The sequence below is a fragment of the Hoplias malabaricus genome, chromosome 1 (assembly GCF_029633855.1).
Source record: "Hoplias malabaricus isolate fHopMal1 chromosome 1, fHopMal1.hap1, whole genome shotgun sequence".
Taxonomy (NCBI): Eukaryota; Metazoa; Chordata; class Actinopteri; order Characiformes; family Erythrinidae; genus Hoplias; species Hoplias malabaricus.
Window position 1 is genome coordinate 30904299 of NC_089800.1, and position 26292 is coordinate 30930590.

At 41.3% G+C, this 26292-nt stretch overlaps 1 protein-coding gene across 1 annotated transcript; it reads right to left on the reverse strand.

The window, feature by feature from the left end:
- Positions 1-13013: 13013 nt before the first annotated feature.
- aire (autoimmune regulator) lies at positions 13014-25450 on the reverse strand. Its single transcript, XM_066686769.1, has 15 exons — positions 25335-25450; positions 24506-24680; positions 24117-24260; positions 22605-22670; positions 21862-21975; positions 21528-21667; positions 21284-21352; positions 21073-21123; positions 19694-19815; positions 19143-19209; positions 18036-18158; positions 16868-16989; positions 16312-16387; positions 15659-15742; positions 13014-13908 (listed from the first exon to the last, which is right to left on the reverse strand). Exons 1-15 carry the CDS (start codon positions 25344-25346, stop codon positions 13828-13830), a joined length of 1446 nt encoding a protein of 481 aa, XP_066542866.1. The 5' UTR covers positions 25347-25450; the 3' UTR covers positions 13014-13827.
- Positions 25451-26292: the final 842 nt, after the last annotated feature.

The following is a 26292-nucleotide window of genomic DNA, read 5'->3' on the forward strand; positions in this document are numbered from 1 at the left end:
ATAACAACCACCTTAGATACTGGGTTAAGAAACACCATAGCACCTACTTAGCAACACCTAGACAACAACATGGGACATCTTAGCACCCACCTGAAATACCTTAGCAGTCACCCTAGCAACCACCTGGGATACCATAGCAACCCCCTAGAAACATGTACATGAGATCATAGCATCCATTAAGCAACCTGTTAGCAACCACCTGAAATATCATTGCAAGCACAAAAACAATAATTTGGAACCCTTAGCAAACATCTGAAATAACATAGCAACAAAAAATAAAAACCATGTGGGATACCATACCCACCGTCAAGAAACTTAGCAAATATATAATACCCACTTAGAAACACCTTAGCAGCCATCTGTAACACGATAGCAAACACCTGGGATACTTTAACAACCACCAAGAAACACGTTGCAATATCATAGCAGCCATTTGACAATAAATAAACAATAAATATGTAAATAAAGAAAGAAATACATTTCACACTCTTTACCACAGAAACAGCCTCGAAATAGCATTTATTTCCTAGCATTTCCTTTAGGAAATTCACTTTTTCAGTTTAAAACGTAATCAAACTCTTTGTTCATACTCAAAAGTTTTTTTGTAAAAAAGTTAATTTTGTGCCAAAAGTTTTATATTTAATAAAAAATCTGCCAACACAATCCAAAAAACCAAAAGGAAAATGTATATATTATAATTTAAAAATATTTAAATTATAGATTTTAAAGATTATATTAGATGTGAATGCAAAATGTAAAAAAATTATTGATACCTGACCACGATTATTGTGGGTAAAACTGTGTCAGAAAATGAGTTCCATAGGTTTCTATTCGTTATAACTGTTTCAGAAATGTTTTTAGGAATCCACGAATCGTTTATTCTAACGCACAAATTAATGAATCGATTCAGAGATCCGATTCCTGGAATGTCTGGAATGGAATGTGCGCGTCCCCGGGAGCAACAGAAGAGTGTGTGGTTACTACAGTTCACCAGCAAAGCGTTCATTTACTTTCTTGAATGTATACCATTACTTTAACCTAATAAGCCATAAAATTATAGACTTATTGTTTATTGTTAGTTAAACTTGTAATTATAGCGTATAAATGTACATATAATTTTGTTCGAGAGGGTGTGGCCTATGACAGGTAACCTACAGGTGACAGTACCTGAAGGCTACAGACGTCTGTGTGCCTGTATGAACGTTTGTCTGCAGGACTGTCTATATGCATGTTTCTGTCTGTCTGTCCCTGTCTGTGTGTGTAGTGTGTGTATGTCTGTCTACACACCGGATTCCAAAAAAGTTGGGACACTACTCAAATTGTGAATAAAAACTGAATGCAATGATGTGGAGATGGCAAATGTCAATATTTTATTCGTAATAGAACATAGATGACAGATCAAAGGTTTAATCTGAGTAAATGTAACATTTTAAAGGAAAAATATGTTGATTCAAAATTTCACAGTGTCAACAAATCCCAAAAATGTTGGGAGAAGTAGCAATAAGTGGCTGGAAAAAGGAAATTGAGCATATAACGAAAAGGGTGCGTAAGGGTCAAGGCCATAAAACTCTACTGGATGCTCGTGATCTCTGGGCCCTTAAACGTCACTGCACCTCAAACAGGAATGCTACTGTCAAGGAAATAACAGAATGGGCTCAGGAATACTTCCAGAAAGCATTGCTTTGCACTGGGCCAGGGGTCTTTTAAAATGGAGTGTGGCAAAATGGAAGACTGTTCTGTGGTCAGATGAGTCATGATTTGAAGTTCTTTATGGAACACTGGGACGCCATGTCATCCGGACCAGAGAGGACAAGGATAACCCAAGTTGTTATCAACGTTCCGTTCAGAAGCCTGCATCACTGATGGTATGGGGTTGCATGAGTGCTTGTGGCATGGGAACTTGCATGTCTCGAAAGGCACCATTAATGCAGAGAACTATGTTCAGGTTCTAGAACAATATATGCTCCCATCTAGACATCATCTCTTTCAGGGAAGACCCTGCATTTTTCAACAAGATAATGCTAGACCACATTCTGCAGCAATCACAACATCATGGCTACGTAGGAGAAGGATCCGGGTACTGAAATGGCCAGCCTACAGTCCAGATCTTTCACCTATAGAGAACATTTGGTGCATCATAAAGAGGAAGGTGCGACAAAGAAGGCCAAAGATGATTGAACAGTTAGAGGCCTGTATTAGACATGAATGGGAGAGCATTCCTATTTCTAAACTTGAGAAACTGATCTCCTCTGTCCCCAGACGTCTGTTGAGTGTTGTAAGAAGAAGGGGGGATGCCACACAGTGGTAAAAAATGGCCTTGTCCCAACTTTTTTGGGATTTGTTGATGCCATGAAATTTTGAAACAACGTATTTTTCCCTTAAAATGATACATTCTCTCAGTTTAAACTTTTGATCTGTAATTTGTGTTCTATTCTGAATATAATATTAGATGTTGGCACCTCCACATCATTGCATTCAGTTTTTATTCACAATTTGTTTAGTGTCCCAACTTTTTTGGAATCCGGTTTGTATCTATCTGTACATCTTATCTATGCTCAGGTATTTCTTAAGTTCTTTTTAAATTTGTAGTTTGCTTGAGTATTACTTAAAGAAAATGTAATATATTTAATGATATTTCCAATTTTAATACTAATACTAATAATAATAGGGAATCACTGTGGTGCTGCAGGCAGTGTCTCTCTCACACAGCTCCAGGCTCCTGGGGTTGTGCGTTCGAGCCCTGCTCCGGATGACTGTCTGTGAAGAGTTTGGGTGTGTTCTCCCTGTGTCTGTGTGGGTTTCCTCCCATGGTCCAAAAACAGGTTGCTATGTGATCTGGCGACTTAGAAGTGTCCGTAGATATGAGTGAATGTGAGTGTGTGTCGCCCTGCAAAGGACAGGCAACTTCTCTAGAGTGAGTTTCTTCCTTGCGCCCAGTGACTCCCGTCAGGATCTGGACCCACCGCAATGAATAATGAATAAAAGTAATAATAATAATAATAATAATAACAATAATAGTAGTAGTAGTAGTAATAGTGATGGCAGAGTAGAAGTCTTCCACAGCCGGACAGAAATAATTCAGTAGATGACAGTGTAAGTGTTGAGTGATGATGACTTTATTTGCTCCTGTCTCTACTCCAGCAGGGTGTAAATATTCCAGATGTGTGGTGGGGGATTTCCAGCGCTGGGTGTGAGTGAGCGAGGGAGTCAGTGGAGCTGCACAGGTGAAGGAAGAATGCAGGCCGTTAAGAAGTCTCCACAAACTCGGAATGAACACTAACACACTCATTCAAACCAAGTGTGAACACATTTCATTATTTCCTTCTCAGCCAGAAATGTAGATATGTCATCATTAATGTCTGTGTGTTGAGTAATACAGAGTATTGTTTATATTTACGAGCAAATGAGTAATTATGAGTAGTTACATTTCCTCTGTGAGATACACAGCAATACAGTGGCACTATTTCGTTTACAGATGTGATTAGACAAGCCTGTGTTTGCTGATTCTTAGCATGATGTTTGTGCTGATTGTATATAACCTTGTATATAGTGATGTCACTGGAGATGGGTAAATACCGCACAGCCATGCTACTACAAACATCCTGTATTAAGGTTCTCTTACAAGGTTTTATGATGCAAATTTTATTACAAATTTTACAACTTTAACTTTAACCCCAACTAACAAAACACGCATTTACAACGAGAAATCCCCTAACAACCAAAAAAGACCCCTAACTATCAAAAAGGGCAGCCGAGGAGCATGCTGGGAGCTTTCAGTCCCTCACATACTCAGTGCCACACTCAACCACAATATGTTTACCATCCCTGTCCATAGACAAACACAGCAGCTGTCCTTCATACTGTATGAACCATTAGAAAAGCTCCAGGGTCCTAGGTTCGGGTTCAACTCCAGGTGATAGTTTGTGAGGAGTTCGGTGTGTTCTCCCCGTGTCACTGGGGGTTTCCTCCAGGTGCTCCGTTTCCTCTGGGTGCTCTGTTTCCTCCCATGGTCCAAAAACACATGTTGTCAGGTGTATTGGAGACTCAAAAGTGTCTGAATGTGTAAGTGAATGTGTGAGTGTGTGTCGCCCTGTGAAGGATTGGAGCACACCTCCAGGGTGTGCTCCTGCCTTGTGCCCAGTGATTCAGGATAGGCTCTGGGCCCATTGCTACCCTGAACTGGATCAGAGCTTACAGACAATAAATACAACGATATATATATATCTAGTGAATTCAGCTACTTACACATGGACACAGACATTCACAGTCGCACACAAGGTTTGTATCATTTTTATAGAAAAGCAAACCTAAGGTCAAATCCGGGTGATCACGCCGGGTGGCAAGTGTCAGCTAAAAGTGAATACATTTTTAGTACACAGCACTGGAGCAATGTAGCTGCATTCTCTGCTGATGGAGCACCATCAAGACCTCAGATCTAATCCTCCAACATCAGCACCTGACTTCCCTGATGTTTATGTGGCTGACTGTCTTCAAATCCTCAATGAAAAATCTAGTGTAACACATTCCCAGGTGAAAGCTTGACATTTAGTGAGGTTATAAACCACACAGTCTGACCCAGGGTGAACTGGAATGGTTCTTGTCCCAAAGACACTTTAGAGAGATCTTTCTGAAGAAATCACAAGACCAGAGCTGGAGAAATAAAGAGGTCAGTGTGCAGTTTAATAGTTTGATTCATGCACGGAATTGAGAAATGTCTTATCTATGGTTAATCGGGTTGTTTAAAGCACAAGCCCCTGAAGAGTGGTCTTAGCTGGGGGCAGAAGCGCTCGCTCTGTTTTAGCCACAGTTCTGCTTTCATTTGCCACATATCTCCGTGGCATGTGTGTGATTTAGGAGCTGAAGTGCAGTTCACTGAGACGATGCACAAAGAGACGAGCTGTTTACTGACATCTGCAGCCCCAGGCATTTCTGCCTCTGCAGCTACAAGCAGCACTTATTCACTTCCACTAATAACTTCAAAATAATCGCCAGTCATCACCATGTTTTCTTCCAGGCGTATAATATTTTTGCAAAGGAGTCGAATGAGGTGAACTTCAGTGAACTGATGTAACACCAGTAGTCTTTACAGGAACACTATACAACAACTGGTATTTTTGCTCTTTGCTTCCCCCACAGTTGAATAATACAGGTGCTGGTCATAAAATTAGAATATCAGGAAAAGTTGATTTATTTCAATAATTCCATTCAAAAAGTGAAACTTGTATATTATACTCATTCATTACACACAGATGGATATATTTCAAGTGTTTATTTCTTTCAATTTGATGATTACAACTGACAACTAATTGAAAACCCCAAATTCAGTATCTCAGAAAATTTGAATATTACTTAAGACCAATACAAAAGAAAGATTTTAGAAATGCTGGCCAACTGTAAATTATGAACATAAAAAGTATAAGCATGTACAGCACTCAATACTTAGTTGGGGCTCCTTTTGCCTGAATTACTGCAGCAATGCGGTGTGGCATGAAGTCGATCAGTCTGTGGCACTGCTCAGGTTTTGTGAGAGCCTAGGTTGCTCTGATAGTGGCCTTCAGCTCTTCTGTATTGTTGGGTCAAGCGTATTGCATCTTCCTATGGGGTTAAGGTCAGGCGAGTTTGCTGGCCAATTAAGAACAGGGATACTATGGTCCTTAAACCAGGTACGGGTAGATTTTGGCACTGTGTGCAGGTGCCAAGGCCTGTTGGAAAATGAAATCTGCATCTCCATAAAGTTGGTCAGCTGCAGGAAGCATGAAGTGCTCTAAAACTTTCTGGTAGAAGGCTGCGTTGTCCTTGGACCTCAGAAAACACAGTGGAAAAACACAACACCAGCAGATGACTTGGCACCCCAAACCATCACTGACTGTGGAAACTTTACACTGGACCTCAAGCAACGTGGATTCTGTGCCTCTCCTCTCTTCCTCCAGACTCTGGGACCTTGATTTCCAAAGGAAATGCAAAATTTACTTTCACCAGAGAACATCACTTTGGACCACTCAGCAGCAGTCCAGTCTCTTTTGGAAGCAAAACACTTCTGATGCTGTATCTTGTCGAAGAGTGGCTTGACACAAGGAATGCGACAGCTGAAACCCATGTCTTGCATAGGGTTTCTTGCATAGGGTGCATGGTGGTTCTTGAAGCACTGACTCCAGCTGCAGTCCAGTCTTTGTGAATTTACCCCACATTTTTGAATGGGTTTTGTTTCACAATCTTTTCCAGGGTGCGGTTATCCCTATTGCTTGTATACTTTTTTGTACCACATCATTTCCTTCCTTTCGCCTCTCTATTTAATGTGCTTGGACACTAGCCTTTTTACAATTAACTTTTGTGTCTTGCCCTGCTTGTGTAATGTGTCAATGGTCGTCTTTTGGACAACTGTCAAGCCAGCAGTCATCCCCATAATTGTGTAGCCTAGAGAGCCTAGAGTATGTTGAGTGTTTTGAGTTAATTAGCTGATTAGAGTGTGGCACTAGGTGTCTTCAATATTGAACCTTTTCACAATATTCAAATTTTCTGAGATACTGAATTTGGGGTTTTCATTTGTTGTCAGTTATAATCATCAAATTAAAAGAAATAGACACTTGTAATATATCAGTCTGTGTGTAATGAATGAGTATAATATACAAGTTTCACTTTTTGAATGGAATTACTGAAATAAATCAACTTTTTCATGATATTCTAATTTTATGACCAGCACCTGTATAAGTGGGAGGGGGAAGGGCAGAGTGGTGTGGTTTCCTACCCTCTTCTAAAAGATATATAGTGCCGTTTCTGCAGTGCTGAGCCTCTAAGGCTATGTACTCCCTGTTACAGCTCAGTGAAGCATCACACTGCTGTTGAAGCTGTAATTTTATTGTAAGAATACTGCCTAGTGTTAAACTTGTACAAGTACCACCCAGCGCATACTCTACACCAGTGGCGGATGCTGGTCTTTCAAGAAGGGGAAGCTCAATTTCGGCCTACATCATAAAAAGTGTCGGTTTATTTATACGTAAATTCTACCCTCCGTTCTTTTTCAAGAAAATGATCTGTGACCCTGTCGTACCAACAACGCCTCTTTTCCAGGGACTTGACTAATGTCCTCTCAAAGGCCAGCAGAGCTAGGCTGCTTAAACGGCCCTGGCCCATGTGAAGTGTGTCCGCCTGTGAGTGCTTTGTGACGGCGGAGGGGCTCAGCAGCACCCGCTGGACAGAAACTGCGATAGAAGTCAGAAAGAGTGATAGAAGTCAGTCTCCAAACACAAGCAACTACAAAAAACCCCACCAGAAATAGAAACTCGATTTGTCACTAGTCGTTTTTAACAAAGAAAATGCCGCTAAGAGGTTTAAGAAAGTCTGGTTCAACTCAGAACAGAATGAAAATGTAATGCTCCCTCGGATCTTTACACCAAAGGATCGCTGATTCGCTCATTTCACTGTCAATCAAAAAGGGATTCAGCCTCAGACAGATCATCCAATCATCATGCAGAAGCTGAGCGTCCGGGCCAGCCGAGGCCAGCCCACTGCCCCATAGACCCCCAGAGACGCTGAGCGTCCGATGGGCGGGACAAAGCCCAGCATTTATCCAATGACTCGTCTCGTTTCGCTGCACGTCTCTGCTTCGCTATTGAACTCTATGGACGCTCAGCGCCCGCACTGTTTAAATCACTGTGAAGTGCGGGAGTGATTGAGAGGAAAACCGCGTCTTTACCAGTGATAAGAAGCTGATTCTGAACAAAAGTTGAGCGCGTTGTAGTGCATATTTATTCACTGACATGTACACACAACAGTATATATTTGATCACTTGTTTTTTGAGATTTTAGGGGAAGCTGAGCTTCCCTTGCAGTCTTAGAGCAATCGCCACTGCTCTACACACAGGACGGGGAAAGAAGTGCGAGGATGGTAAATTACTCCAATGTACATACCCAGTAAACAATTAGTCGTTGATTCAACGTTGAAATAACGTAATGACTGCCGTTCTCTTAAGGTTGAAAATGAAAGTTCAAAAGACGTCCAAACACAGACATTGAAAAGACGAGTATTAGACGTATTTTAGAGGTCCATTGACGTTATTAATTGGTCCCGAAATAAATTACTTGTATAAAACGCATTTTGGACGTCCACTGACGTTATCGATTGGTCACCACTTAACTAACTTATTAAGATGGATTTTGGACGTCCATTGACGTTTAAAATATGTCCTTGACGGACAGACTACTTTTAGACCTATTTTGAACGTCCAGGGACGCCCCTTGTTTACTGGGTACAAACACGCTGTTCCACCTTAAAAGATGTGGAGGTGGATAATATTGACTAATTTTTGCTGTTACAGATCACTTAAGTTGGAAATGTCTCCAAACTCGGGAGACGGCTAACTGCATTACCGACAGCGCTACAAATTACAAATTTACAAATGAGTTTCTGAAGTGAGTCAAACAATGAATAATAACTTACAGACAAGTTACACCTCAGACACATACAAACAACTGTTGTTTTTCCTTCCTCAAACACACCATTCCACCTTAAAAGCTTCTGAAGGCAAATAAATCAGAGAACTGCGTTTCCCCACAATCGTAGACGTCCTCTTTAAGGGAGTCCTTACCATTTTAAGTAATTGTTTCCCAAATACCTGTTTGTCTTTCCAGCTTAAATGATGCCACATTCAGGAGCCTGCATCATTTAAGGTGGTGGGGACAATTGAATAACAACTGACCAGGTTTTACTCTCTTTTGGTTTTCCTAAGTTTTGGGATTTCTTTATTTAAAGGAACACTACATTTTTTTTTTTTACCTTAAAATTACTGTGATGCTTTACTGACTTGTATTAGGGAGGATAGAGCACTCTATCATTGCTACTTTGTACTCAGTACTGTAGAAACTGCACTATTTAACTTTTGGAGGAGGGTACGAAACCACCCTCCCTTAGCCCATTGATTCCAATACAGTGCTGTAAAAATAAGTTACAGTGGTGGGAAACCCAAATCTTACTTATCGGAGATACTTACCTCACGTATACTTGTACTTGAGATACTTAAGGATCTGCTGCTAACGTCTTGGTCCTAGAGACCACAGCACAGAAGTGGTGTACAGTGAAGTGTCTCTGGGGGTCGGATCTGTTTTGGGGGTCTAAGGGGGTCATATGTTAAGCAGCAGGGTGCTATAGACCACCATTCACCAACTCTGAGGTATTATGAAGTATAAATGAGGCATGGATATTAGAAAGCTGTTGTTTCTGAGGTTTCGTTGCTGTAGCAGTGAATGTTTAATGCCATAAATATGTCGAAACCAGGCCGGAGAGTCCCTTGAACACAGCTCAGGAGGTCAGTGCCAGCATCCAGCTGTAAATAAAATATAAAATAAGCCTGTGTTCAGGAGAAGGTGGTTGTTAGTGTAACAGGACGGAGCGGACCCTATCTGCAGGGATCAGTCTGTAATCAATACACAGCAAGGACACAGCAGTGATAACATCACATTCCTCACACTCATTACATCACAACAACACAACGTGACTGATATCAACACTGTCCACTGAAGCAGCAGCAGCAGACACATGCGGCTGTGTGCAGATTTACAAGCAACCCTGATCAGAGAGAGAGAGAGAGACAGTCACAGAACAGGATAGTTACAAACAATGAATTAGATAGATAGATAGATAGATAGATAGATAGATAGATAGATAGATAGATAGATAGATAGATAGACAAATGAAGGGAGAAAGAGAGAGAGAGAAGGGATAGGGTTAGAGACTGGAAGAAGAAGAAGAAACATTCACTGCTTTCTTGGAAGGGTTAGAGGGGAATAGAAAGAGAGAGGGAGAGAACCAAAGACAGAGTGATGAGTGAGATAACAGAAATAGAGAAAGAAAATTAACAGAAAAGAAAGAGGGGGATTAGGGAAAGAGATTAAGAATGAGAAAATAAAATGAAGGAGAAGAAATAAAAAAACGAGAGAGAAGAAAATGAGGGAGAGTAAAATGAGAAGGAAAAGTGAGGAAAAAACAGAAGAGAAACAGACGAGAGAGAGAAGGAAATGAGGGAGAGAGAGAGTAAAAATTAGAAACTAAAGAGAGAAGGAAAGAGTGGTAGAGGGAGGTTAAAGCTGGTTAGTGGTGTTGATGTGCTGCAGCTCCTCTCTGTTAAGCTGTGGACTGAGGGCCTGGTTTAATGGTGTGTTAGGGGCTGGTATTGACGTTAGCACTGTGCTCTTATATAAGAGATAAGAGAGGGTTACACTGAGGATGGAAAGACACTGGCATTGATCTTCACACAAAGTTAACACAGGATACAAAACCCAACATCCCTCTACATTCTTACAATAACACGCACAGGCTGACGTTTCACCTGAACTCCTCAGTGGAGCAGTTTAGAGAATTTAGTCCTTTAGTCCCACCCCAGACATTAGTCCCACCCCTAGACATTAGCACTTAATCCACACTTTAAATGCAACGTAGAAGTGAGTCCTGTAAACAGCTGCAAACATATATATATATATATAATATAGGATATATATATGTAATACGGGATAAAGCGTCTCAATAAATTAAAATATCATCAAAAAGTAAATTATTTAATTCAATTTGTTAAAAAAAACAAAACATTTTTTTATGTTGATGATTAAGGTTTACAGTTGTAACAATGTAACCCCAAAAGTCAAACCCAAAGCCTTTAAAATGGCCCCTTAGTCTGGTTCAGTAGGGTAAACAATCATTGAAGACTGCTGACTTGACAGATACAGCAGTATCCAAGCATATTAATGGAAAGTTGAGTGGAAGGAAAGAGAGTGGTAGAAAAAGGTGCACAAGCAACAGGGATAACCACAGCCTTGAAAGGATTGTCAAGAAAAGGCCATTCAGAAATTTGGCTTGGATTCGCAAGGAGTGGGCTGCTGCTGGACTCAGTGCTTCAAGAGCCACCACTCACAGACGTGTCCAGGACACGGGCCACAACTGTCGCATTCTTTGTGCCAAAGTCTTGTTTTCAGATGAAAGTAAATCAATGAACCAGAGTCTGGAGGAAGAGTGGAGAGGCACACAATCCAAGCTGCTTGAGTGTAGTGTAAAGTTTCCACAGTCAGTTACAGTTTGGAGAGCCATGTCATCTGCTGGTGTCGGTCCACTGTGTTATATCAAGTTCAAAGTCAGCGCAGACGTCTACCATGAAATTTTAGAGTGCTTCATGCTTTCCTCTGATGACAAGCTGTATGGAGATGCGGTTTCCTTTTTCCAGCAGGAAATTACCAATACCTGGTTTAATAACCTCAGTATCACTGTGCTTGATTGGCCAGCAAACTCGCCCTGATCTAAACCCCATAGAGAATCTATGGGGTATTGTCAAGAGGAAGATGAGACACCAGACCCAACAATGCAGATGAGTTGAAGGCCACTATCAAAGCAACCTGTGCTTCCATAACACCTCAGCAGGCTGATCGCCTCCATGCCACACAGCATTGATGCAGTAATTCATGCATAAGGTGCCCACACAAAGTATTGAGTGCATATACTGTACATACTTTTCAGTAGGCCAACATTTCTGTATTAAAACTAATTTATTAAATTTGTCTTATATAATATTCTAATTTGCTGAGATTATGACTTTTGGGGTTTTATTAGCTGTAAGCCATAATCATCAACATTAAAATAAATAAATGCTTGAAATTGATCACTCTGTTTGTAATGCATCTTATATGTGTTTCACTTTTTGGATTACTGATATAAATTAACCTTTTTGATGATATTCTAATTTACTGAGATGCACCTGTGTATAGCTAATAAATACTATACCAGCAATTAAAAGAGTAGAACATTTAACAAACACCTGAGGAAATTGCAGCACATGGAAGAAACCCACACAATCACAGGGAGAACACATCTCCCTCCTCACAGACAATGACTCAAAGAGAAGATCTCACCCAGGACCCCAGGAGAAATTAATGAGACTGTAGATATATTAAGGAGGAATTAAAGGGATACACTGAAAAAAAATCACTTTGAATTTACTTATTTTTAAGTGTTGCATGAAATTAAATGGGGCGGCAGGGTGATGCAGCAGGTAGTGTCACAAACAGGGTTCGGTCTCCAGGTAACTGTCTGTGAGGAGTTTGGTGTGTTCTCCCCGTGTCCGCGTGGGTTTCCTCCCACGGTCCAAAAACACACGTTGGTAGGTGGATCGTTGATTCAGAAGTGTCCATAGGTGTGAGTGTGTGTTGCCCTGTGATGACTGAATGTCATCAAATCCTCACAGCTATATACCAGGGTCCAATGTAGATCTTTTCTAACAGTAAAAACTGTAAAGCAATGAGCAAACATACTCCCCGTAAATAACATAATATATAATAATGTTATGAGAGTGGGTGTCATAGTGTTGACTTGAAGGAATGCATCATGGGATTTGTAATCTGTTGATAGTGAGTGGCTGAACGTGTTTGATCGTTGGAGATATTCACTCATATCAGACCTGTTTTCACTCTCCTCTGGAATTCTTTGTGGACGATAATGGATGTTTTTCTGCCTTCATTGGGACCTCGTGTGAAGTCTTGTGCCCGGAGAGTTTCCTGTGGTCCATTATAGAGCGTGTCCTTCACATTCCTTGCATTTTCCCACGACTAGCACTCCCAACACGCCTCTGCAGAACATTCCCAACATGTTTCAAAATGATCCAAACGCAAGCCAGAACTGAAACTGACCCCTCACTGACCTTCTCTCCGAATGCCATTGTTGTGAAGCGGATGAGGTCTCCCTCGGCCTTGACCCCGCTCCGAAAAGACACGGCCCAAACAAAAACTTTTGTCATATCAGTGACAGACGAGTGTTTTGTTTTCTTATTGTTGTCAGTGTGTAGGTCACATGAGGAAGGATAAGTCTGCAGGTGGGTGGGAACCTGGGAATGAAAACAGAAATCTGGGATGTGTTAATTCCCTTGAAGCTTTAATGGACTAAAGCACAAAGAGAAGAACACCGAGGCGAAAGAAGAGTGAAGAGTTTAAAGAAGATTCAAGTTCCACTGTTTTGAAACACTCCACTGTCAACAGGAGCATATAAGGAAAAAAGTAAAAAAAAAAAGAGCCAAACTTTGTGAGAAAATCTTCTAACAGTTCCAGAGGAGCCTTTCTCAGAGTAAGATCACACAGATTTTAGATCTTCCAGGACCCATGATGCAGGAAATCCAGAGAAACCTCTGTCCACATCGAACAAGGCCAGACACCAATGCTGAAGGAGCCTGACCTTCCAGCCCTCAAACAGGTGTGGTACTCTGATAAATCTAGTCACATGGGCTCAGGAGTGTTTCAGAGATTGGTGTCTACCAATCACACTGCATCAGGAGAAACAGAAACATCACCTGTATGCCGAAATGCTGCCCATTTCTCTGGACACAACAGTTACAGTAAAATGACAAGAAAAAAATGTCACTCAAAACACTTTAAATGTATCTGTACACCTAATGTATTCATATTTCAGAAACATCCAGCCGATAGCGTCCTGTGGTCATTGGACACAGGGTTTAAAATCTCCTAAACACAGCATTGGTTCCCAAAGTGGGGGCAAATAAACAAGACACAATGCGCATGTCACTTGTGAAAAGCCCACTTTAAATGTGGTTTATTTTTTATCCTTTATTTTGTTTAAGAATTAATAAATGTCAGTTGGTGTTGGAAATAAACAACTAGGGAGGGGACCTCATTCTCATCTACAGAAATAAGGGGGTGCTGTAGATGTTTGGGAACCACTGTTTTACAGATCAACAACTTGTACATTTTATGAAGAACATCTTCGTAGAAACACGGCCCTGTGGAGCTCAGTGCTGTGGGTGTGAGAGTCCAGACTGCACCCTGCTGTGCTTTAGAGCCAAATCACTGGAAGTAGCCCTGAGACTCAGAGAGTGGACGGGAGATGTTATGAAAAGCCCACTGCAGAATCCCATCAATCGAGCTCTGGAGGAACCAGAGAACACGCACATATGTGTTAGTTTTCATGCATTTTTGAGACATTACATAGAATACCTTTCATTTTTTGGAGACTTAAAACTTTCACTTATTGACAAGTCCCACTAAGCTATAAGGTGGCTACTGACAGTCACTGGCCCCCCTTCTACTGACAATCATTGGCCACTTTATCAGAAACACTCCCCTTCTACTGACACTAATGGCCACTTTATCAGAAACACCCCCCTTCTACTGACACTCATTGGCCACTTTATCAGAAACACCCCCCTTCTACTGATACTCATTGGCCACTTTATCAGAAACACTCCCCTTCTACTGACACTAATGGCCACTTTATCAGAAACACCCCCCTTCTACTGACACTCATTGGCCACTTTATCAGAAACACCCCCCTTCTACTGATACTCACTGGCCACTTTATCAGAAACACCCCCCTTCTACTGACACTCATTGGCCACTTTATCAGAAACACCCCCTTTCTACTGACACTCACTGGCCACTTTATCAGAAACACCCCCCTTCTACTGACACTCATTGGCCACTTTATCAGAAACACCCCCCTTCTACTGACACTCATTGGCCACTTTATCAGAAACACCCCCCTTCTACTGACACTCATTGGCCACTTTATCAGAAACACACCCCCCCACTTCTACTGACACTCACTGGCCACTTTATCAGAAACACCCCCGTCTACTGACACTCACTGGCCACTTTATCAGAAACACCCCCCTTCTACTGACACTCACTGGCCACTTTATCAGAAACACCCCCCTTCTACTGACACTCATTGGCCACTTTATCAGAAACACCCCCCTTCTACTGACACTCATTGGCCACTTTATCAGAAACACCCCCTTTCTACTGACACTCACTGGCCACTTTATCAGAAACACCCCCCTTCTACTGACACTCATTGGCCACTTTATCAGAAACACCCCCCTTCTACTGACACTCATTGGCCACTTTATCAGAAACACACCCCCCCACTTCTACTGACACTCACTGGCCACTTTATCAGAAACACCCCCGTCTACTGACACTCACTGGCCACTTTATCAGAAACACCCCCCTTCTACTGACACTCACTGGCCACTTTATCAGAAACACCCCCCTTCTACTGACACTCATTGACCACTTTATCAGAAACACCCCCCTTCTACTGACACTCATTGGCCACTTTATCAGAAACACACCCCCCCACTTCTACTGACACTCACTGGCCACTTTATCAGAAACACCCCCCTTCTACTGACACTCATTGGCCACTTTATCAGAAACACCCCCCTTCTACTGACACTCATTGGCCACTTTATCAGAAACACACCCCCCCACTTCTACTGACACTCATTGGCCACTTTATCAGAAACACCCCCTTTCTACTGACACTCACTGGCCACTTTATCAGAAACACCCCCCTTCTACTGACACTCATTGGCCACTTTATCAGAAACACCCCCCTTCTACTGACACTCATTGGCCACTTTATCAGAAACACACCCCCCCACTTCTACTGACACTCACTGGCCACTTTATCAGAAACACCCCCGTCTACTGACACTCACTGGCCACTTTATTAGAAACACCCCCCTTCTACTGACACTCACTGGTTATTATTATTAGAAAAAAGGGTGTTTCTGATAAACTGGCTAGTGAGTGGAATTATAAGGCAGGCGTTCCTAATAAAGAGTTCTGTGTGTGTGTGTGTGTGAGAGAGTGTGTAAGAGAGAGCACCTACCTCACCCATGAAGGTGTCCATTTCCTCTTTGTTCATCAACTGCTGCTCAGAGGACGGAGGATGTTCTTCAGAATGCTGAGACACCTGAGACACAACAAACAGATGAGACTGATGAGACCCTCCCACCTTCATCAGGTACTTATCATGTTCCTCAGTGCTCAGGCCCCCCCACAGAGCAGGTATGATGTGGGCAGTGGATCATTCTTAGCATTGCAGTTTTTAGACCCTGTGTCCTCTCACTGTCCACTCTGTTAGACATTTCTCCCTCGTTGGTCCACCATGTAGATGTAAATTCAGAGACAGTGGCTCATCTATCGCTGCACAGGGTGTGTTGGTTATTCTCTATTCCTTCGTCAGTGGACACAGGAAGCAGTCGACTGGATGTTTTTGGTTGGTGGACTATTCTCAGTCCAGCTAGCAGGGCTTTCAAAACTCCACTGCTGTGTCTGACCCACTCGTACCAGCACAACAATACACTAACACACCATCACAATTTTAGTGTCACTGCAGCGCTGAGAATGATCCACCACCCAAATCTTACCTGCTCTGCGGAGGTCCTGAAGAACAGGGTGACAGTGGGGTAAAAAGTATGCAGAACAACAGATGGACTACAGTCTGCAAATGTAGGACTCGTAACTATTTGATACTGGTACCTGCACAGTTCTGGATGGTGTCTCACTCTCTGTTGAGCCCCATGTCCTGGAGCAGGTTCTGCATCGTGCTCTTCCACTGAGAGAGAGACAGATGCTGGGTAAGTCACACAACTAAAGACTCTGAATCACACACTGCATTAATAATGTGATAAAACATCCTCTGCACAATCTTTCTGCACAATGTATTTGAGTGTTCTCTGTAAAGGATTAGCCACTAGATTAAAACCACTACCCGTTGAAGTGAATATCGCTGATGATCAGGCTACAGAACAGGGTCAGGAAACACAAAGCGCCTCAGATCCTTCACTGATCGTTTCTTTTCCAACATCAGCTTAAAGAACTGACCGTTCACTCCCTCCCTCCCTGATATATACCCCATCCTCTCCACAGGGGGTGCTGCAACCAGTACCATCTGGCAGTGGTTTTAATATTGAGGCTGTTGAGTTCTTATGGACATAGCTTTATATAAATGATCAATAATGACATGATCAGTGTTATAACGATATTAGAAATGACCCCCATAGGTAAACTTTTTAATGACAAGCAGAAGTCTGACTTTGGGAAGTTGCAGTGCTGGTGGTAGCTCTGCAGACACTGAGGGCAGATGAGCAGCTCTCCGCGGGTCTGATGGCAGATCCCACAGGGGGTCCTAATGCTCCCCAGATCAGGGTCCACTGCCTGGAAACAACAGCAAGTTCGTTTACATGCAATTCTGTACATGAACTTACAACATGTCACTTGTGAAATTCAAATCTGAAAATGCAAGACTCCATGTGTGTAATAGTGGGTGTTTGTTAGAGATGAAGAATCTTATGGAGCTTCACACTCACTCACTCATTCATGTTTAAGAAGTGTTCCACAAGGGGGAGCTATTCAGAGTTTCACATTAGTGACATTGTTTTTACTTTTCCACCATCAAAGTGCTGGTGTTTGTGATGAAGCTTGTTTTATGTGCAATGAACTGCTAATGTTTAAAGAACAGACCCCCATTTCCACTGCCTTTAGAGACCACTGAGGGGAGTTTTCCCTAATCTGGAAACAGGAAACAGAAGGTATTGTATAAACAAAAGTTTGTCTTGTAACTAGCTTTATTTCATTTCTCTTATTGTGCACCTTTTATTTGAGTTGCTGTATTTCTGTCGTGTGTCGGTTTTATTTTTTTCTCTTTTTACTGGTTTATTATAATTATGTTGTGTTTTTATGTTTTTATTAACTATAATTTTATTAAGATTATTTAATCTTTTTTGCACATATCACATTTTTTCTATTGCTTTGCTTTGTTGCTTTGTACTGTATTGCTGCATTTTAATGTATGAAAGCTGTTGCTTTATATATCAAGTTTATATATATATTTAGAATTTTTTTTATCACTGTACTTCACGAGGACCATATCTAATGTAATACACTTGTTTCTTCTGCTGAATCCTTATGTTGCACTGCTGCTATTTCTGCTTCAGTTTTTTTTTTGCTTTTAGTAAATTAAGGAAAAGTGGGAAATAACCTCATTTAGGAGCACTAGAGCCCCACCTTCAGCTGCTTTTCTAATAGGTTCATTGGTTCCAGACCATTAAGATGACGGGGACCTGAAGGGCACTAGTTTTGCCGGCTGAAAACCTCCTTTTTTTGCGTTGATAAACAACAGAGCCTGAGATTTTGACACCAGCAACCAGCCAGTGGAAAAGAGGTCTGTGTGTCCCATTTTTTATGAGAAACACACTCAGTACCTGTAATGCTGAGGACTGGGTGTGTTTACTGCCTGAGAGAGCAGACAGAGAGGTGGAGGAGAAGAAGGAGAAGTCCACCGTGGAGCTTGAACTGCTCTCTGTCAGAGGAGTGGGAACTGGAGGCTGTGGAAATATTCCAGCATTATCCATTTAATACATAATATATATTAAGCAAATGCTCTACCCACAATTGAGTTATTACAAAAACTACTGTCGATTGGTTGCACAGGCTTCACAAAACTCCTGCAACATCTCAGTTAATATCACAATTAGGGGGACCAGTTAATATCCACCGTTGTAGGCCTGGAGCAACAGCACTGGACATCATACTGGTTTTATTGGGCCTGCAACAAAAACCCTGGAGGGTCAGAAGATTACTGTCATTCCCAAATAAACCGAGCAGCGGTCAGTCAGAATGATTCTGACTGTCAGAAATAGTGCAGGTAAATTTGAGTAGACAAATCTATGGTGGATCAGTCCATACGAGCCCCCATACAAGAATCTGCAGAAGATAAACATCAACAGCCAATCAGACACAAGCTCCTGATTTAGGAGCCACCCACTGATGACTCCTCCCATAATGTCCAGTGGTATTTAGACTATAACCGATACAGATTGATCCACACAAACCCTTCTATTTTAATGGAGTACAGAGCGCCTACAGCAAAGGGAAACAGCAGCGCCCCTACAGTTTTGTTCCATTGTGAGTTCTGTCTCTAGCTGCTGGAGAAACCCATGGAGACAATGGGTTTAGTGAGGTTTGATGATTATATGGTGGTTCAGCATATAGTTGATTGTGTTATGACATTAACTTGCATTAAACTATACTGATATTTGCATGGTTACTGTTGTTTCACGCTTGCCTGGATCAGTCACAGATTGAGAGTTTCCATCAGATAGTTCAATATTTTGAAGCATTTTATAATGCGTCTACATTTCTTTACTGAAGATTTTGTTCTGTAAAGTATCAGCTATCAACAAAGCACACATGTACATGCGTTTGTGAGCGGAGCAAAAACAGACCAATCATACAGCTGTATAAACAGAGTAAAGCAGTTCTAGTAAAAATACACCATTAACAGGATTAGTACGTATTTCCACACTGACCTGAGACGAGTATGTCTTCTCTACCATCACTCGACTGCCGTTACAGAACTTACAGCGCCAAGTACCACTGCAAAATCACAAACAAACAGTGAAACAGATGACTGAAGAGACATTTCCTGACTTATTTACAGGGGTGCTGATAAGAACCATGGCATTTTTTAAAAAATGTTTGTGAATAGTTGAGAGTGCATGATGTAAAGATAAATACATTTCCTCAGACATCTGGTTTCATTCACCATAACAGTAAGCAGTTTCACACCAAACCACTCTCAATAAACTTGGAGTGTTTAAGGTGGCAATTTTAAATTTGAACATGAAGGTAAATTATTTAAGGTGGAGGAATTAAACCTGGGTATGGTTGTGACATATTTATGGTGGACAGTATAAGCCTGGGTATTGAGGTGAAGTTTAAGGTGGACAGTACAAACTTGGGTATGGAGATGACGAGTTTAATGTGGACAGTATAAATCTGGGCATAGAGGTGAAGTATTTAAGGTGGACTGTATAAACCTGGGTATGGTGATGACTTATTTAAGGTGGATGGGACAAACCTGGGTATGGAGGTGAGTGGAGGCACCAGACAGGTGAGATGGAAGGCTCGAGGACATCCATCACAACAAATCAACTCTCCTCCATCTTTACACACTGCACACTCATCATCATTGCGCTCAACCTGTACACAAACACACACACACACAATAAAGAGCTTGGATACATCTTCAGTTGCACATCTGTATATATCCTCTATATGGAAGCATAAAATTAAATAGGATGCTCTAAGGCAACTGCACATGACCACTCCAGGTAGCCAGCACAAATCAGTGGGGTCCACATCGGGTGAAAGTTGGGTATCTGGGTTTAAGATGAACATGGCTTCTTCAGGTGGGTTGGTACAAGGGCTACTCAACAGGGGTGTACAGGGACCTATAGTGGATGGTCCTACGTTACAGAACGTTTGTGTTTTACCCCCGCCCCAAATATTGATACATGTACACGTATTTTACTTACAAGCTTCACTGGAGTTTACTTATACATTCATACAAAACTGTAACTAAACATAACCCAAAAAGTAAGGAAATTTGTGTTTGGCAGATTATTTCTTTGTTGTAACAATACCCTTTTAATTTCCTTTTCAATGGAACCACAATTTGTAAGGAACATGCATTTGTGGGATGAGCAGTAGAGCTGAGTATGTGGGTTGCGCCCATGTAAAATTTGCCGAATCCTTTTTGCCTGAGCCAAACAGCTTATTTTGTGTGATGGTGTGGGGCAGCATCTCCCTCACTGGAAAAACGAGGCTTGTCATCATTGGAGGTAATCTCAATGCAGAGAGATATCAAGGTTAAATCTTTAATCTCATATCTCCACAGTCTGAGGCAGAACTCTATCCTCCAAGATGACAACTCTCGCCCCAATATGTCTCAATATATACTTCAATCATCCAGTCACCAAACACCAAACGAGTCAATGGCAGAATAAGCTGTTTAGCTTTGGCAGAGAGAATATGGCAAATTTTCCATGGGCGCAACCCACATACTCAGCTCTCCTGCTCATCCCACAAATGCATGTTCCTTACAAATGTGGCAACATTTAAAAGGGAAATTAACAGGCTTTCCAACAGTATAAGGTTATACTGATTATATTTGCTCCCAATTTTGTTGTTTTCCTTTTGGAGGTTGTGGCTTGAGAAAACTCATCACCTTCTGCACATTTAGCTCTCACAAACCTGTCCATCTTTTGCTAACAGCTCCGCGACCCCCACTTTGGGAAACACTGGGTTAACATCGCCACACCTAATGCCAAGTGTGGGTTAGTAATGTTTAAAAAATAAAACAGGGTCTGTGCAGTTAAACTCTGTAATGAAACTCTGGGCTGTAAACAAAGTGAATGAGTGTTTTTGTTCAAAGTGGTTGATTGTAGAGACACTTACCGACTCTGATTTCTTTCCTGTGGTGGCGATAGGAACCAGGGGTCTCCATGTCTACAACACAAATCCACAATTTTATTTACATTCTATGATTCTATGACTAGCAGTGAAGCTACACATGCTTTTGGTGGGATACAAAAATATCTCAGACCTGCTGTGTGTTTTAAATATGTCACATACTGTCGTTCTGTGTGTAGGCAATAGAGTGAGACACCTGGTTCCATTCACTGCCACTGTGAACTGTTCTGCCTCTGCAAGTTTCTCTAGAACTGAGCATTTTACACTAAACAAAACCAAACCAAGCACACTTAATGAATTAGATTACCTCTAAAGCATGCAGAAACCTTGACAATTTTTCTTCTATGCAACATTCATAACATTTTCAATGCTACTTTCATTTCATTTAAAAGTGACCACAGATCATTAAAATAAAAAACAATCAACTTGGCGCTACATACATCTGTAGCTCTGGTGTGTGGCTCCCCCTGCTGGTGACCGTGGCTTTGAGAAGTATGAGGAACATGAACGCTATTGGTCTCCTCCAGTTTTCCAGAGGAATAAAACTCTCCTCCCACTTTAATACACTTCTTGGCTCCTCCTGCAGGAGAGAGTCCACATTAGAGTTCAGTTTCTCACCCAGTTACTCACACTTGTGGACAGTTTCACACACTCACCCAGTCACACAAGCTGCCCTTACACCAGATGTGCCAAAACATCTGCACACTTTTGCAAAAACGTTCACACAAGGAAAATGTACAGTAAAGTGTGTGGAGACGATGAAGATGACCTCACCGGACTCGATGACCTGTTGGATGAGGATTTCCTCTACAGTTTCGCAGGCTGCAGGACGCTCGCCCGCGGTCAGAGTGACCGCTCGCTGGACAGACGCGGAAACAGACTGAAGACCTGCACAAACACCACATTTAGGATTAAAAATGATGATCATAGTATCTACTTTACATACAACAATCAGCCTTAACATTACTGCCACATCTTTGTTTCTACATTCACTGTTTATTGACTGTATACGTTTTTGTGTAGTTCTACAATTACAGACTGTAGTCAATCTGTTGTTCCACCCCCTGGTTTTACAATGTTCAGGACCCCCACAGAGCAGGTATGATTGGGGTAGTGGACATTTTGGGATGGTGGACTATACTCCACACTGTTGTATCTGATCCACTCGTACCAGCACAACACACACTAACACCCCAATACCATGTTTGTGTCACTGCAGCGCTGAGAATGATCCACCTCCCAATTCATAGCTTACCTGCTCTGTGGGGGTCCCGATGATTGAATGACAGGGGGGAAAGGGGGCTAACAAGGTATGCAGAGCATCAGATGAACAACAGTGACAAAGTCTGTAAAGAGTGCCACTGAGTGACAGTGAGTTTAGGAACAAGGAGGTGGTAGTAATGTTATGGCTAATACACATATGTTTAAAAAGCAGCACAAAGCAAACATCCACATGTTATACGTCATATTCACATCAGTATTCTCCACACACACTGGGTGTAAACAAACCTACTCACCGTTGCTGACTGAGACCTGAGAAAGAGACGTGCTGTCTGTCTTCCTCAGAGACTTCCCTTTACTGCCTGAAACATTTCAACACACATTAAACTCATGTACACTAGCCGTTATCAGATTACCCATAATCCATTGCATTGTTTGGTGAAAACCCATATGAGGTAGTGTGCAAAATCGTTCTCCTTCTGAATTCAGTTTCCTATAATAGTGCACTATATAGTGAATAATATAGAGGATAGGGAGCCATTTTGGACACAGGGGTAGTTTGAGACACACTGTGCAGAATTCACTGTGCCCTACTCTGCCATTTTGTTGTAGTTTCCAAAAACATAGTGGACAATTTTCAGTGCACTCAAACAACCTCACAATACACATAATACAATATAATAACACACAATACAATATAATAAAGTAGCGCACACCCCATGGGCACTAGTGCATATTTGATATCCATAATCCACTACATTGTTTGCTGTGTCCAAAATGGCTCCCTACTCACTATATAGTGCACTATTATAGGGAATTGAATTCAGGAGGGTAGTGAATGATATACATGGGTTGTACACTATTTTTTGCAGTGCATTGTTGGATTCTTTGAGTGCACTGAAAATTGTCCACTATTTTGCCCGGGTACAACTTTAAATTAAGACTTTATAAATAGTTTAAAATCTGTTTATTATATAGCAAATAATTAGGTTGTAACACCTTAAAAGTCATTATAAATATTTTTCAACACAGACATAGAAAGGGCAACACTGACCTCTTTTTAGTCTGATAACTGAAGTCAGAACTTACTGAAAATGTCAAGGCAAAGGATAGGCCAAGACCTAAGAACATGAATTTAAAATGTTTGACATGTTAAGGTTCACACCACCTTATCTCTGTTACAACTAATTATTAATGGCTTTTAATGTGTTAGCAATCTTATTAATAACCATTAATATACATATTGTAAATAATTTATAATCTTCTTTAAATGTGTATTATTCTTCTAATAAAGTACATTTATCGGACAATACTACAAAATGGGGGAGTCCCAAAATAGTGCACTGTGTAGTAAACAGAGCACAGCTTCAGGCACAGTTTGTCCCGAATAATAGTGCACTATAGAGTGAGTAATATAGGTAAAAGTGAATAGAGCCATTTCAGACGCAGCAAATGTATCAGATAAGTTTATTAGACACCACTGAAAGACTCGAGGTGAGTCCGATGAAGACATGGTCTTAATAAAACGTGTTATTGCTTGTCTTCCATGGCCCTCCTGAGGACCTGTTTACCACTGTAGCACACTGACAGTCCTGTTCTAATAACAATTTAACCCTATGCATTCCATTCAAAGGCACATTATTCTGTAAAGTCTTCCTCCAGTTCAGGGTTGTGGAGGGTCCAAAGCCTAAACATAATCGCTAGGTGCAAGGTACAAACACACCCTGGACAGAGTACCACACATTCACCCAGTCACTCACACACTCACCCTGTCACTCACACACTCACATCTGTGGATTGTTTTTTACCTGAGCTGGCCTGCAGAGCTCTTTTGGAGCAGTGTTGTGGATGATGGCTCAATTGTTTCTCTCCAAGTCTCTTCCTGCTCGACTGACCCCGGACCTGCAGCTCCAGTCTGGGACTCTGTTCGGATCTGCTCCCTGCCCTCAGGCCTACAGATAAGGTTAAAAACACACAGGAACATAAAAATTGACCTCAAGTTTAACTTTCAGGGTCACTGCTGAGCTGACAAGGACCAGATGAACAAATACATACAGTAGCACTGTGGAGTTAGGATAGAATATGGAATATAGGGGCTTTCCAAGTGGACAGTGAGAGAATCTCCGGACATTATCTTGGCTAACCCTAACCCTAACCCTAAATGCATCTCTGATGAACGAGGTGGATGAATGTGTACCTCTAGGTAAGTTAGTAAAGAGCTTCTGGAGTTTGGGGTAGCTTTCCTGGTTGTACTCTTTAGAGAGATTTTCCCAGAAAGCCTGCAGAACCGAGAAGTCCTGTTCCAGGAGCCATGTTAGCAGAGAATACACAGCCTTATGGATCCCATCCTTCTTCTTCCTCTCCAGAGTTTCCTACAGAACCCACCCCACACACAGTAAACATTACAAGATTACTGTACCACTGAAAAGACCTTAAACCATGAAGAATAATCACTGGTAATATCATGAGCAATGCAGTGCCACATACAGAGCCATTAAGGACAACTCTATACTCTAGCTAACTATGCTAATTCTGCTAGTGCTTTTATGAGCTTTCTAATAGTACTAAGCTAACGTTGGTTATTTTAACATTTTAGGTATTCAGTCTGGGTCCTGGATGTCTAAAAGACTACAATAAAAAGTATTGGCTTAAAGGTGTCTAAGATAGTTGGGAAAAAGAGTGCAGTTGTACAATCTCTGGGTTGCTCAAGTTCAGGATCTCTGTGTATTTTAATGTGGAACGGTGTGTTTGAGGAGAGTTATTATCCACTGCTTGATTTACCTCAGAAACTTATTTGTATCTCAAGCTGTTTAGTTTTGTAGCACTTTCAGTAATGCAGTTAGCCATATCCTGATTTTGGAGACATTTCCACCTTAAGTGATCCAAAACAGCAAAAATAAGTCAGTATTACCCGCCTATGTAGCAGGCAAACAAAACACAAGACAATACAGAAAGAGCCTGAATGGATTAAGTCTGACTACAGCAGAGATAGCAGCAACACTCGGTCGATGTGTTTAACGGCGTACCAGCGATATCATCCGCACTTGGCCGGCGCCCAGAGCACAGTAGCAGTGGGGAAGGCAGACCCACGATCGGCAGTACAGCGGAGATAGCGGCCACACTGAGCCGGTGTTCTGTCGAGTTGTGCTACCTTGTCAAAATGTGCTACTTTGCAGCGCTGCGCATATTCAGACACAACATTTTAATGTTTTCATTTGTTTTTCATGTTAAAAAGAAAAGCACCAGTTTGGAGGTGTCCATTTCATACAAAAATATATGTATATATATATATATATATATATATATGGTCTGTGGTGTGGTTTCGTGTAATTATATATATATATATATAATCACACGAAACCACACCACAGACACACAAAGGACAGTCCATAGGTTCATACATGAGCAGCTGTATTATGCCAATTCTACCCGCCTGTGTCATTTTATTTATTTTATATAATGTTATCTTGTGTAAAATGACAACTGCAGTTCAAAGTAAAAGCCTTGCAACTGCTCTGTCTCGAGGCTGTGTTGCCATAGTAACGTAAGCATCCTGTTCTCCAGTGATAGAGAGCTGAGAGTTACACGCGATAATTTGAATTGGACCACGCTCACACCATTCTCAGAGATTCATTTCAGGAAAGATCTATTATTATTTAAATTTTGCTGAACGTTTCACATAACACCCTAGTTTAGAATTATACAAAATAATAATAAATAAATAAATCCTACAAAATTTCAAAATGGGTTCCCTGGGGCCTTAAGGCTAACATACTATAAGAAATCGTATAATTTTAAACACAAGAAATAAAATAATTATTAAATTAACATTTACATACATTAATATCACACACATGTATTTCATAGTGCAATGGTTTCAGAGTGAATTTAATTATCTTTGACCCTGCACGCATTTAGAACTCACCCCCACTTTAGGTAGGAATTTAATTAAGCATTGATCGTGTTGTGGGAGGTGAGAAACTG